This window comes from Grammomys surdaster, unplaced genomic scaffold (assembly GCF_004785775.1).
Source record: "Grammomys surdaster isolate TR1022 unplaced genomic scaffold, NIH_TR_1.0 185, whole genome shotgun sequence".
Taxonomy (NCBI): domain Eukaryota; kingdom Metazoa; phylum Chordata; class Mammalia; order Rodentia; family Muridae; genus Grammomys; species Grammomys surdaster.
In genome coordinates this window covers 9,639,605-9,655,356 of record NW_021604630.1, presented here as the reverse complement: position 1 = coordinate 9,655,356, position 15,752 = coordinate 9,639,605, and the positions used below count along the sequence as shown (strand labels likewise).

General features: G+C 36.6%; 1 protein-coding gene across 1 annotated transcript in view; it reads right to left on the bottom strand.

Moving 5' to 3' along the window:
• Positions 1-15,752, bottom strand: part of Tex15 (testis expressed 15, meiosis and synapsis associated) — a 121,482-nt gene that overhangs the window by 19,741 nt on the left and 85,989 nt on the right. Inside the window, exons 11-13 of the mRNA XM_028768145.1 lie at positions 6,432-13,435; positions 5,110-5,159; positions 1,970-3,216 (exon numbers count right to left, since the gene is read on the bottom strand). Coding sequence (XP_028623978.1) covers positions 1,970-3,216; positions 5,110-5,159; positions 6,432-13,435 — 8,301 coding nt within the window. The remainder of the gene's footprint in view (positions 1-1,969; positions 3,217-5,109; positions 5,160-6,431; positions 13,436-15,752) is intronic.

Below are 15,752 nucleotides of genomic sequence, written 5' to 3'. Positions count from 1 at the left end.
CATGACACAGGCCAGGGCCCAGATGAACAACTGATGTGTTCTGCCAAAACAAATGCTAGAAGGTTCTCCTGACTTCTACCTGATAATGATGTCTCTGTGGGTTTTACTGTATAAATGCTGTACTCCTTCCTGAGTTTTGGTGCCAAGAGGTCTCTGGTGGAGAGCCTGCTATTGGCTGCCAGCTATAAGAATTCTAATACGGCCTTGCATGTGTGGTTGTCTGTAACCCACTTGGGCTCTAAAATTTCCATAATTTAGAATGAACTAGTCAGAATTAACTCTAATGTAGCCGTGCTGATCAGGTCTCTCTCATCCCCCCGCCTCCCTTCTCAGGAGTGTCTCATGTGGCCAAGGTAGGCTTCAATCTCACTATATAGCCAAGTCTGACCCAGAAATTCGGACTCTTCTGCCTCCACCTCCCAAGCGCTTAGACTACAGGTATGAATCATCACTCCTGGCTAAGGTTTCTAAATTATAGAGAATTAAATTGGGTTGGCATGTAGCTCAGGGAAAGAACACTTGCCAAGGATTTTTAAGGTGCTGGGTTCCCTACCAGTGGGGAAAAGAACAGAATTACTCAAGACATATTTCCATTCTAACCGAGACAAATAATACCTCAACTAAGCTTTCATACTTATTCATTTTTAGGATTAGTAAGGGGTTGAAAACAAATGCTTAAAAGAAATTTGTGTTTCTCTAAGATACTAACACTAACGTTTTAGTTTGGAGGATATTCTGTCTCTGATAAGAGAATATTTGGGTGCTTTTGTGTAACTAGTTTCAGTAGAGTAATTAGCTTAAGCTTTTGCAGAGATTCATGTAACCCACACTTGCATTCTGGGGCAGCAGCATTCTCTCTGCTTCCAGCCTGGAGACAGTGTGAGCAGCCTGCCTCTGCTCCTGTTGTTACATCTTCCATTCACAATAAATGGACTGTGCCCTAGAAACTGTGAGCCAAAGTAAACTCTTCCTTCCAACTTGTACTAATGTGATTTTTGTTTTGTTTTCTTTTGATGACAGGGTTTGTCTGCATAGCTTTGACTATCCTGGAACTTATTCAGACCAGGCTGGCCTGCCTAGTGCTAGGATTAAAGGCATGTGCCACCACTGCCTGACTTTAATGTGGTATTTTATAACTAGGTGCTTTACAGAACAAAAAGCATTTTAAGTTCAAGAAGCAAATTACCAAGTTTTTAAACTACTAACTTTCAGACAATGGTATTCACTTATATGAAGATATCAGAACTGAGAGAAGGAAAATGTTGATTTCAATAACTGATGGTTTTCCTTTTCCCATCTTTGTACTTTACTTTTTTTCCACTTATCAAGATGAAGCTTCCTAATAGGAAATCTAGATTACACAGAAAAAGACTTTCTACATACCCTGAGATTACTACTGGAGAGTGGATGACTGAAATGTTGGAGTGGTTTAGTTATTTTGCTCTTTTATTTTTTTTCACATGTGAGGTTAGTTAGTGCACCGGGCAGTTGTGGCGCACGCCTTTAATCCCAGCACTTGGGAGGCAGAGGCAGGCGGATTTCTGAGTTCGAGGCCAGCCTGGTCTACAGAGTGAGTTCCAGGACAGCCAGAGCTACACAGAGAAACCCTGTCTCGAAAAACCAAAAAAATAAAATAAAATAAAATAAAAAATAAAAGATTGTCATGTCATTAAAAACTTGTATGACAAGTTCTAATGGTTTCATCACTGCATGAGCTTCACTGTAATTGATTTAGCTACTCCCTAAAGATACTTATTGAAGGATGTATTACTCATATCATCAATTTTGTTTTCTGACACTAGATTTGCAAGTTAAAACAAAATTCCACTTTGCTCAGTATAGGAGCAATTCTACAAGTATACAAAAACAAACAAACAAACCAGTTATATATCTCATCATTTGCAAATTCCTTTACATAAATATAAAGCTCAAAATAAAAATGAATCAATCACTGAAACTTGCAACTCACCGTAGGTCCAAGGAACTTGCGGAGGTGCACCTGGGTTAGGCGGATAAGGACAGGCAGCCTGTGGGACAGGTTGACGAGATGCAAACTGTGTTGCAACTGGTTGTTGGTAATTGTAAGAAACAGGGCTGTAAGATGGAACATACCCATTTCCTGGGATAAAGGAATTTGCTTGTGGCTGTCCAGCAAAGTAACTAAAATGTTCAGAGTATGAGCGATTGAAATGTGTACTCTGGACAGTACTTGCAACTGTAGTCAACACTGGAGGAGGAGGTTGCTGTATCTCATATGCTGTCATCCCTTGGTATGTATGAGTCACAGCAGTGCCATTGCTGCTGCTGTACTGATAAAAACACCAAGAGTAGTATGGATATGAAGCTCCAAATGAATGCTGAGAAGAATTATATACTGCAGAACATGCAGACTGTGGAGGTTTATTCCTGGATGTGCCAACTCTCTGAGTCAGGACTTTTGGAATCTGTTCAGAGCGAGCATGCCGTACTGTTCCATTCACATCAAGGGCTGAGTTCCTATATGAGGCAAATGGTGCAGTATTGGGATCTGGTGCATCTGCCATACACTTTTCTGATGGTTCACTTTTTATAGGCTGCGTTTTATCTACTTGCAGGACAGGGATTTTGTCCTGGATACACACAGGTTCTGGAGAGCTGGTGCATGTACAATCTTTAGTAGACAAATCTAGTATTTCGTTATTTTCATGTTGAAAGTCTGTGCCACTCATTTCAAGACTGCTATGAATGTCCTTCACAGATTGGGAAGCAGACACTGAGAGCAGAGATGCATCAGGCACAAGAGGGTGATCATCTCCTGCTGTTAGGATTGAAGGGGAGATCTGTGTGTGATCCACAGGGGTTTTATGAGACTTCTGTACAGGTGTGTGGTCAGGTGAGCAAAGGGTATCTATATCCTTTTGGTTACAAGTTACCAAGGGACAGTCTTCCTTACCATTTGATTCAGCAGCACTAAAATGTACACTTGTTTTCTTTATGTCATTTGAGTTTTCCTGCTGTTCAGTGAGAGATGATAAAGCATCAGGAGAGCTGTCTGTTGGCTCTATTTTGCTTTCGGACTTTGGTGTATAACTGTCTTGTACACTTTCAGCAGGTGACACTGAGCCAGGTACTGAGCTTTGTCTTTTGACCTCTTCTGGAGATGCAGAGTTGCTTTTCAGAGTGTCAGAGGAATTTGATCCTATTTTGTTTTCATCGTTGGGATGAGATTCTGTAGTGCTATTGAGTGCAATGTAAATACAAGCAACTTTAAAGACATAGTCACAACATTGTAACAGATAGAAATTTGAAATTTTTATTTAGTAAGAATTCCTAAGACTGAATTTTCTCATTTTACTGGGCTGGGAGTATACAAGTAAAACATTTTTCAGTTTTACTCCCTTGGTTTGAATTTAGATATGGTTCTTGCTGAAGACGATATACTCCACGTTTCAAAACATTTCCAATACTGTGTTAGAAGGCCGAGTTATTTGAAAACCTTCTAATAAAGCCTCTAAAATTAGGAAACTATCATTATTCAAAAGTTCAGTATAGTCTCTAGTTCATATACTTCCAGCCCACTGAGAAGCTCATTAGTCATGAGTAGCTATCTTTTCTCCCGTCCCCATCTCTTTTAGAGTAACTACTAGTTGTGAGTCCCTAACCACCGAATGCATCTCCTTTTCTTGTTAAAACAAATGTTCTTTTGTTTAGAATTACTGCAATTTAATAACCATGACATTCTTACTAAGTTTAAAGTCTTAACTAGGCAATTATGGCAGTATCAAGAGCCAACATGTGCTGAGCTAGAAAAGGCAGTAAGTAGTGTTTCTCCTAAGAGAAATTCATCTTTAGCCTAGAATCTCTATACTCTTCTAAGAAAAATCAAAAGACCCACGGTTTTTAATTTAATTTTGTTTTGTTTTTCTAAGGCAGAGTTTCTCTTACAACCACAGCTGTCCTGAAACTCTCTTTGAAGACCAGGCTGACAGAGTTCCTTGCCTCTTCCTCCCAAGTGCTGGTATTAAAGGTGTACATCATCATGCCCAGCTCAAAAGGCCCATGTTTTAACCAATATAACCTTAAAAAGCATTTTAATGACAACCTACATTGTCTTCTAATGCTATAAAAACCGAGTTTCCAGAACAGGTAATTTGTCTGTGTCTTATTTCCAGAGATGACTTCCTGTGTAGACTCACAGCTGCCTAGATGACCTCTGTGCCTTCAGAGATCTCCAGTTCTTTCGAATCAGCCCTCTGCATCAATCTTGTAGCAGACAGTTTAACTCTTTAAGCAACAAATACTTAAGTTATCAACCTTAAGATAATTATGTTGGTGTATGTTACCCTCTAGTATTTTGGGTTTTTATATGCCACCTTATGATAATTCAGAGTCACATATGCTATTAAACAAATTCTAGAAATGTATTATTTTTAAAAAGGAAAATCAAGAAATAAATGAAGCTGTTCAGTTCTTCCTTTTTATATTTTGTAACTTATTATCTTTTATAAAATGTAAAAAAATGGATAGTCAGAAATTCAAAATTTTACTGATGTGAATGACTTAGCACAAAATGATAAAAATGTAAGCAATGTAGTGAACTTTCTATAGCTAACTTACTGAGTTTAAAAAAACAGTCTGTGAGACCATATTCTTCCTACTTGACACTGTTGAAACATCCTTCTATGAAATAGAATGTTTGTATTATGTCTGTAAAATATACACACCATTTCTATTAAGGCGCCATCGATGCAAGACGACAATTTCTCTTTAGCCAATTTTGAACTTTAGTTGATCTACAACTTAAAAATTAATCACTTGTGCTATTTTATGCCCTTCTATACAAGTTTGTTAAGCAATGCCTGTTAATATAAATTTTTCTTTCTTGATTTAACAATCATCCCTTTATAAGCTCCAGCTAACTTAATCTTTCATGGCATTTGCCTTTAATACTTAGAGTGACGTTCTCGATCATCAGGCCTTCCTTCACAAGCTTCTCCATCTCTTACGCTTGTCCTCTAGTATATGTACGATTCAACTGTTTCTACATAACTATAAGCTCCTTTACTTTTTCTTATTAGTTGACCATTTTTACTTAGTTTTTATGCAAAGAGGACTGGTGGCAACTCCTACCTTGGGTGTTTGGTTACTGTCTGTCTGTTTTCAACATCTTTCATGGTAACCTAAGTAAGAGAAAAATATAATAAATTAAAATATAATAAAATGGAAAAATAAAAACTGAAGTTTTACATTAGTGATAACAAGCTACAACATCAATCTATTCAAAAACCAGGGGCGCTGTTGGACTTACCGCACTTCACAGGGTTACAGTAATTGCTTTAAAACATAAATTTGTAACACTCTTCTCCATAACTTTAAATTCTCTAGCATTATCTCCGAGCTCCAAACTCAAACTCTTCAAATTGCAGTGCTCTGAGCTATGACACAGAGCTGTGGAAATGTTTATAGGAACCTTTTTTGTTCCATGCAGAAATTAAAATGACTAGAAAATTACCTTTGGGCATTGTGAATGAAACAGAAATGGATTTCATGTCTAGACTTTGGTCCCATTCCTAAGATATCTGACTATATATATGCAAATATAACTAAATCTGGAAATTGACAAATTCTGAAACACTTGTACTTGCAATTTTGGATTGCGCTGTCAACCAGCCTGCATTTTCCATTCTTCCACTAAAACACAGCACCATTTTCTAGTCTTGGCTAATTTACCACTTCTGACTTTACTCAGAATTCCATTGCCATTTAAATCACCAAAATAAAAATAAATAAAATCCCTATAACCAACATATTTCACATGACATTATATTTTAGTATGCAAGAACAAGATAAAGTTTAAATTTCTTATACAGGCCTATATTTAAGACACCTCCTCAACTCTGGACCTAGAGCCTGCTAAGGTTTGTGCTACACTCTTAGGTCTGAAACAACCTCCTTAAGTTTTGTCTCATTTTTCTAGGCACCAACTTAAATTAGCTGGAAGCACATTTCTAGGGATAGACCACTTGCCTAGCATATGCAGAGTATGGGTTTAAATCTTAATACTATAAAAATAAATAAGGAGTTTATTTACTTGCCCTATTATTTCAACAGGATTTAGCCAGTTTTAAATGTTCAGTACATTGGCCAGAAACCACCCAAGAATAAAATTGGTCGGTCACTGGTATAACTCACATCCACAATAATGAACTTGCTCCCTTATTAGCTATTAAAATTTATTCTTTCAATATTTTCTAAATTAAAGAACTGAAAATTATGTACTTGTAAGGTACCTTAATCACACAAGTCTGTAAATAATGAGTCATTTAACCCAATACTAATAGTTAGCAGACAGAAATGAAAACATTAACTTTTCTATCCCGTAAGCTACTTTTCTGGTTAGAGAAAGCTTGTTTTCATGAATATTTGCAAGACTTATTTTAAAACATTTGTACCTTTTGCTTTTTCCAACTAGAAACAGCATCTGTATTTCCTTTTCCCCGAGAGACTTCACATGTGTCTACAGTCACAGGTCGCTTTTTAGAGGAACCTGAAATGTTTTTTATTGTACATTCTGCAACTGGAGGTGTCTGCTCAGAAACCCCAGGTTGACTGCTGTCCTCCTCAGGTTCTGTAATGGGTGTCTCCATCTCTTCTTGTTTGTTTTGCTGCAAAGCATTCCTTCTGTTGCGCAGCATTTGCAGAAAGAGAAGATGAGTGGACAATTTAGTATCTTTAGCACTTAGCACCTTCATATGTTCAATTGTCTTCATAACTTTTATAATATGAACCATTTTCCCAAAATCTTTCTGAGGGACAGACATTACATTTTTGAGTAATAGAAAAAACTGCTTGTAGTTATGTTCTAATTCTGCCACAGTGTTTCCAAAATTTACAGTTGCGGTATGTGGTACCAAGTCAACATATGTGGAAACTGAATACTTAGAGTTATTCAGAAGCCTCTTAACTCCTGTAAGTTCCTTAAGTTCTCTGTAGAATAAGTGTAGGGCATAGGAACAGTTAGAAGCTTCACCATATTCATAGATAACAGCCAGCTCTTTCCTAAGGACAGAAATAGCAGTTTCTATCAGTTTCCAAAGGCAATGTGTTTGGTTGTTACCAATGGAAAAGGGAACCACTTCTTCTTGGCAGCCAATAAGCTCAGGAAGAAGAGACCAATCGAACCAGAGCATACCTCGAAACCTCTGGTTGTGTAGTTTCTTTGCTACTAAATTTTTAAGGTAGTGAATTGTTTCTGAGATCATGACAATTTCAATATAAATTTCGATAGCTTCAGGCTTTAAAATGACAGCTCCAGAGTTGCAGTTGTTTAGCATTTCCAAAACATTTTCTTCCGTGATAAAAATATTATCTATGTTATCTTCTTGCAGCATCTGAAAGTACTTTTTTAAAATTTCTAAGTGATCTGTACACCTGAGAGTGAGGTCCTGTAACTTCTCTAGGTCTGCAGATTTAGCTTGATCTAGTATCTCACCAACACAAGAAATATCTGGATATGAAAGCCACGCTTTGTTCAGCCTACAGTTTGGTAGGCTACCTAGACTTGATTGTTTGGAAGCAATCACAGCATTTTCGTTAAGCCCAATACTAGTGGGTTCATTGTTTAAACTTTTAGACATGACACCATAGATCTTCTTCAACTTAGAAAAAGCACACTCATTTATTTCCTCCATTTCTCTATTCTTTTCTGAATGTCTTTTGGGTAAAGAGCCGCTTTTTTCTTTCCATACAAGACTCTTTGCAGCATCAAAATATATATGTTCCAGACCATAAAGACAGATTTTGATACTTATTTCTTCATTGCTCTTGATAAAACTAACCTTTGAGGAGACTATTTCTATAATGATCCACAAATGATCTTTCTTTCCTGGATAGGAATGGACTTTAGGAGAGCCCCCATGTACACTGATCAGTTTCAGAGTGCTTTTTCTTAAGGTTTCCAGGTCTCCTAAACTATCTCCAAAGTTAACTCCACAGGCAAATGGAACAGAAAGACAAAAGTCAAAGCAATCAGAATAGTGCTTCATTATGGCTTCACATTCATTAATTTGCCGTTTGTATTTTAAGAATGCGTAATATGAATTACTTTTTCTTTTTGTTTCTGTTAAGAATTCAACTAACTGATTATGATAATTCTGTAACTCACAAAATGCATTGTATTTTAGTCGTCCTTGAAAACCAGGATAGAAATTGGATTGCAGTTGATATCCACGTGGCCTGTGAAGCAGTTCACTGTACAAGCTCTCATCATACCAAAGCAAGCTTCGGAATGTTGGTTTACCTTCTAAGAATCTTTTTTTGTTTTCAATAAACTGAACAGTTTCCATTGCCATTTGAAGTTCTACCCAAGTATCCACAGCACACGGTTTCAATTTAATTCTACAGTTATTCCATGAGTTTTGTTCTACTAACAGCTTTCTTGAAATCAGGATTTGGTCAACTGAACATTCTTGCTGTCTTTCAAAAGCTTCAACAAACAAAGGGAGAATATTTTGACAAAGCTTAGTCTCTTCTTCTAAAATCTGTAGAGATGCTGCTTCATCTGCTCTCTGTAAAATTTGAGACAGTTCTGTTACATGAGATGTATAATTAGCTGAACAATGTTCTTTTAATTCTTTCTGAAGAGCAGCAACTTTAGGGTTCCCATGTGAAACAGGCTTATGATTAGTTTCTGCAATGGCCGGTTTGAAGAGACAGTCAGAGTGAGAGTTGTTACTAACTTTAACTTGCCCTGCTTCCTTTCTTCCTTTAAGCTGATTAGGAATGCCTTTCAAAGCAACTGTGTCTACAGTAGAATTTTTAATGCTTAGATGAGAATCAGTCAAGTTGTTTGTAATTATTTTCTTGTTAACATGAAATGACTCTTCTTTTAGGATCTTATTTTGGCTCTTGTACTTAAAACTAACAGCTGATCCTTCTGTAATAATTTTTTTGTAAACTGCTTGCTCAATTTTCCTAATTTTTTCTTCCTCAATGTATTTAGCCATATATCTTTTTGAAGGACCCGTTACATTCTCTTTTAAGAGCATAGAACTATCATTGCAAGGTAGTTTCTTCATATTTTTCTTACAAATTTTACTTTCTTCAGTTACTGACGTTAGATCTAATTTAGAATGCTTAGTAATAATCATCTCATTCTCATTTATATCAAAGAGTTCATTTTCCCCAACAGAAGATTCTTCCTCTCCAGCTGTCACTAGAATTGATGAGACCGGAGGAATAGCGTAACTTCTGCTTGCTATATTTTCTGTAGGAAGACTTGATATGGTCTCCATAGGAACTGTACACTTTTCTATAGGAAAAATTGCTTCTCCATTTTTAACACCATCAGATACACAGTTATCTTGTTCATAAATATCAACACTTAAAATGTGCTTTTTGGTTGAGTCTAAAACTGAAATATATCTGTCAGTGTTAACATTACAAGTTGTATCACAAATTTTATCTGGACTAAGATTTGTGTTTTCTTTTATGAAACTTAAAGACACTAAATTTCTTTCACATACAACTGTTTTATCCTCAGAATTATATTCTTTTGCTATATCCCTAATACTATGTGTTGAATGGTTCTGAAGTTTTGCAGAGTCAGTATTACATAACTGTGTATCTGTCTGATATTCTTTTTCAGTTAGTGTTTCTTTTGGGTCAAGCATATTCCCACTTGTTTCAGAAAAATGCTCAAGCTCAGAAGAGCTTGCATTTCCCACGTCGCTATTAGTGTATTCTGACTGACTTATACTCTGGGATGTATAAGTTAGAGGTAACTGTGATTCTGGAAGTTGTTCATCACCAAATTCTCTCACATGGAAAGTGCTAAGACTACTGGAAACATGCCCAGACATGATTTCACTAGAAAGGCACTCTGAAATACTCTCTCTGTTTTTCCTACATGATCTGTGCTTTGATACCGGAGTCAATGACTCTCCAATGTCAAATCTTAAAAATCTTTTATCTCTCTGTTTGTCATATTTTCTTTTGGACAAAAGATGCTTAGAATATCTTCTTTCAGACATCAAACTATCACCTTGAAGATCACAACTTTCCCAGAAATTATTGCGTACTATTGCATATGCTTTCGGTAATGGGCCCTTCCTCTTTTGTCCCACTTTAGATATAAGCTGCAGAGATGTATGAACTCTTCTATGTGCTTTTTTTAAGTGAAGAACAGCTTTGTTCAATTTTCTGGACAGATGTTTGCTTTTACATAAAGATGCTTCATTATTTAGAATATTCAGTACATTCCTAATGTGCCTCTCTGACTGTGAAAATGTTTTAATTCGTCCTTGGGATAAGGAAGAAAAATGGTCAGATGAGTCATGGCTCATTGGCTTCCTCCTCCTCTTGTGAGTTTCATGCTCCCTTAAGTCTTTATGGGCTATGTTCTGACCCCTGGAAGATGTATGCAGGTTTCTTTTGCTACTTCTTGATTGCATGTCCTTTTTATTTCTAGTATCATTAAAGTCAGCTTTTGATTTTGTGGGACGTTTACTCTTATCATTCATTACTGTGACATTAGATGGTTCAGTAGACAAAGAGTCACTGTTTGGTTTTCCAGATCCTTGATCCACACGTATAGGACTTGAGTTGGAAGAATGGGAACTTCTGGACTTGCTCGAATCTCCTGATTCTTGCACTGAATTACCAAACTTATTTTCACATGAAAAACTTGAATTTTCTCCAGAAGGTTGGGCGCAAATGCTAAATCCAGATGCATTCCCTTCCTTATTTGTCCCTGGTTCTGTAGATTCAGTTATGTGTTTGCAAAAATTATCTTTCAACTCTAAAGATTCATCAGTGGGACTGACTCTTAGACTAAGTAAGTTTGTAATTGTAACTTGTAGATCTGGAAGAAAAACTGGGTTGTCTTGTGAATAGAAAGAAACACAATTACATTCTGTAGACCGATGCTGATCAGTACCCTCCCTTCTTGCAAAACTTGAGGTTTCCATTTCCTCATAACTGCTTCCAAATAGTCCTTCCCAATCAATCCGAGACTTTAGAGACTCATATAACTCAAATTCTTCACAAAGATCATCTTCATGGCTACGCATATTCTGTTGAAATGCTGAAGCGTTATGACGTTCTTCAAGATCTACCTCAATTTCACTTTCCAATCCAGAAGTTTTAAGAGCTGAATTCCCATTTACCAACTGATGAAAGTCTTGTAACTTATTGTTATCAGTATCGATTTCACATTCAGAAATGCTAGGTTTTACTAAATCCAAATCTGAACTCTCAGAAGAACAAGTTTCTTTTAACTGGTCTTTTTGGTGATCCCCATGACTTGTGCTTACTGTAAGGACAGTAGTGCCAACTACTTGTTTTGTAGCATCTGAGACTACACACACTGAAGAATGTTCAGTTTCTGGAAATGGGGACACCAAGTGCTCTAGGGCTGTTCCATCATTTGGTGCATGCCTTTGTTCTACAGCTTCTCTCTCTGATGATGCTGCTTCTGCTGGTTTACCTTTCTTTCCCCAAAATGAATTAAATGTGAAAAATTCTTCAGAATTTAGGATTTCTACTTTGGCGTTACTCTTAATTTCCTTCATTTCAACTATATTGGTGAAAAGGTCATTTGCATGACAATTTCGCTTCTCACTTCCATTTATGTTATCTGTATTGTGTTCTGGAGACAAAGAAACGCTATCTTTCTCTTTAGCCTCATTTGGATTTTCATCATCTCTCTGTTCTTGCAAATTAATTTTCAAGTTTGGATCATAGCTCAATTCTGCATCATAAGACAGGCTGTGATCCTGCACACCATCTTTAACACGAGGAGCATCTTCTTTGTGATGGTTATGTGGTGACACTGCCTCATTTTCCTTTTCGCTCTGGACACATGTATATTCTCCAATTATGTTGCAAACTGAACTATCAAGAGATATGTCAATAGTGGATGATGAAATAACTCTATCAATGAGCTTTACACTGGCCAGGGGAACATTTTTTGCTTCCTGAAAAGCATCAGACAAAACGTTACCAAAGTTCTGATTATTTTGTACTGTTTTTAATTCTATTAGTCCTTGAGTCATGGCAAAATTTGTAGTAATATTGTCTTCATGCTCCAAAGACTGCTGAGGATACTTCTGTGAAAGACGCTCTATATTTGAAGTCATATCAAACTCTAATTCCGATGCTGCATGATCCAGTTCATTTTTATCCCCTGTGGAAGACATGGGAAATTTAGGCATTTGTAACTTATGAGTAACTGCTATTTTTGCACAATTTCCACTTAAAGAATTAAGATTTACACCTTCTTTGTGTTCCTGGAACGATGGATTAGAATTATCAATTGGGCTACTAATATTTTCATTAGTAAAAACAGTTTCCTTGCACCAAGTTTGGTTTACTTTATCTTTAGTGCTGTCTTCTGGGCTGATGAACGTTCTCATCATTCCCGTATTTTGCATGTATTCACATAGGTTTCCTTTCTTCTGGACTGGGAAGACTGTAGACATCTGGTGACCAACCTTATATACAGTGTTTATATCAGAAGACCTTGACTCTTGAGAGAAATGATCCTGAGAGTCTTTGCTACAAGTATTTTCTGATTCATAGGAGTTCTGTGGCTCATTGCTCGGAGCTGTTAAAACTGGGACGTTGCTTCTCATTTGAGCTTCACTGTATTTTTGTTTCCCAACATCTGAAAATGCATTTGATAAAGAACTGGGGAAGGAAGAACTGTGCTGCTCTTTAAATTGTTCTGTGATGTCAATTCTACTGGCTGCTATACAATCATAGCCCTTTGAGCCGATACTGTGACTCTGACAATGTGAACTTTCTGAAGAGAATTTGAAGCAAGAGGCATCCAAGCAACTAGTAATGGTATGATCAGCAGGGACTTTGGATGAAGAGATGGAACTAGCTGGCATACATGTCAGCTTCATTTGTGAATCACCATGACCCAAACTCTTATCAAATGGCAAAACATCACTCAAACCTGCAGTATTACTTCCGTTTCTCAAGCTCTGTTCTCTCTTCATCAGTCTTGGGTCCTTAATGAGTTTTGAAGTAATAACTGTACTTGAGCCAGTATTGTTGTGAGAGGGAAAAGCAGCAGAAATACTACTTAAAATACTTCTAAGATATGTCACACTGAACAGGTCATCATTACCACTTGCTGTGTTATCAGTGGGTATGAAAGAAAAACCTGAACTGTGTGTGTACACTTGAGAAGCATCTCTAAGTTTTGATGAATTTTCTGTCTGTCTGTTGTATGCTTCAAGCACAGAATTGTTTCCATTTTGTAGATTTCCATAAGAATTAGAAGTATCTGAGCTGGAAGGACCCATATCTGAATTTAGTGCTTTACATGGACAATTTTCTTGAACAAATGGATCGACAGGTTTCCTGAAGTGCTCAAAGATTACTGTAGCATCTTTTCCTTTCCCAATTCTTTTGGCAATTGTACAGTTATTCAAAGAACATGCTCTCTCTGTGGAAACAAATAAAAAAGTATGTCATGTAGCTGACAGTTCATTTAATAATCCAATGATGATCATCTCTTCTTAGCACAAAAGAGGAGAGGTTAAGAGACTACGTAACAAAATATTGCAGGGTAAACTATTCTAGCAACTTAACTTTAAAAAATAGAAATATTACAACAGAAAGTTGGAGAGGCTGTTGAGATGGTTCGGGTAAAAACAGGTAAAAATGCTTGGTGCCAAGCTTGATGACCTGAGTTTGGTGAGTTTGAGCCCCAGTACACAGTTGATGAAAAAATCCACCTCTTGTAAATTGTCCTCTGACTTTCAAGTGTGTGTTATGGCATGACAACACATGCACATCCATGTAAATAAAATATATAAAAAAATCAAAGTAGGGAGAAAGAATGCTATAAATCCTGTCTCTATAGCCATAGCATAGTAAGCACCCTTGGAAGTAATAAAGATTGAACATCCTTTAGCCACACGTTTGGGATTAGAAGTATTTTAGGAGAGTTTTGAAAGTAAAATTGGGTCAGGCAGTGGTGGTGCATGCCTTTAATCCCAGCACTCGGGAGGCAGAGACAGGTGGATTTCTGAGTTTGAGGCCAGCCTGGTCTACAGAGTGAGTTCCAGGACAGCCAGGGCTACACAGAGAAACCCTGTCTTGAAAAACCAAAAACCAAACAACAACAACAACAAAAAAAAAAGAAAGTAAAATTGGGTATGGTGGCTCATGTTTGTAATCTCATCCCTTGACAGACTGAGGAAGTAGAATGGCTAGCCTGGGTTATATAGCAAATACCAGACCAACTAAGGTTAAACAGCAACATGGATTATTAAAACAAAACACTTGAGAAAAAGGCCCAAATCAGTTGACTTAGAAATTATTCACTTCTGCTCTTACTGAAGTAAAAAGATTTATAGAGCCAGGCAGTGGGAATTCTGGAACTTGGGTGACAGGCGGGTGGATATCTGTGAGGCTGGTTTGTTTGAAGCCAGCCTGGTCTACAGAGTGAGCTCCAAACAGCCATGGCTACAGAGAAACCTTGTCTCAAAAAACAAGACTCTAGAGGAATACCACATTACAAACAATTGTATGTTAATATACTTTTAAAGAAAAATGAACAAGTTCCTATATAAACAAAAAAAAGTAAAGAGAAAGATTTATACATTTGTGTTTTTCCATTTTTTGTTTGAAAGTTTCATAAATAATGAATTTTAGTTATTTTCACCCACACATTTCACTTCCTCATCCTTCTTCCTATCCAATTGCCAACCATCCTTATTTAGGAGATGTATCAGATAGTAAACTGGTAATAACAGACATGCTACTTGATCTTAGCCAAAAGCTTAAGAACTGTGATCTTTTTGCCAGAGAAATTTTTACTTGACTCCAGACAAAATTAATCTAAAAAAGTTCTTTGACACAAATTTATATTAAATTTATATAAAAGCAAAGTTGTATACAATTAAGAATAGGCTTATTTTTACATGAAAATTAAATGTTGACTGAGTGGTACACTAAGACATAGAGCACTTTAAATATCTTTAAGAGTTAATTTATATTTTAATTTTAAAATCATCAGTCATGAGAAAGGTTTTTTAACAAAAATAACCATGTAGTTCAAAACAAGACTACGATATTGACAGCCATTTCTGAAATTTTTGGAAACTGTCTTAATTACAAGCTAAATTAATTTAAAAGTCATCAGTAACTTATACAACAATCTTAAAATTCACACTTTCTAGCATAACAGAATCTAAAGATAGACTAATTTGATACATGCTGAGAATGACAGGAGGAAAATTGTAAAATTCTCTCTTTCTGGAATTGAGCTATTACTATGCTTCTAAATCTCAGGCAAAGGCTCAGGCAGCAGGTGTTGGAGCTGCATTGTGTAATATATCTAGTATACAAGGCACATACCATATCAAAGCAGCAAGGAGGTTACACCCCAGAGAAGCACGGATAAGTATTGATAAGACACACCTTGGACTCATCACAGGTTTGATTTAGAATTAATTTTTTGGTTGTTTCATGTTCATAAACTTTTTATTGTCCCCAAAATTTTCCCGAATCTCACATTTGGCTACATGACCCCATATGGGTTCAAGCCTCAGAGTTTAAGAAGCTGTGATACTGACCCACAGGTAAATGAAAGTATTAAATAAGACACTACTTAAAAACTCAAGACTTGATGGCTTCACAAGTGAAGTAAATATTTGAAAAATTAGCACCAATTCAGCACCAACTTAAAAATATAGAATACTTCTCAACTCATCCTATAAGATCATACTACCCTTATATTAAAACCACACATAGAC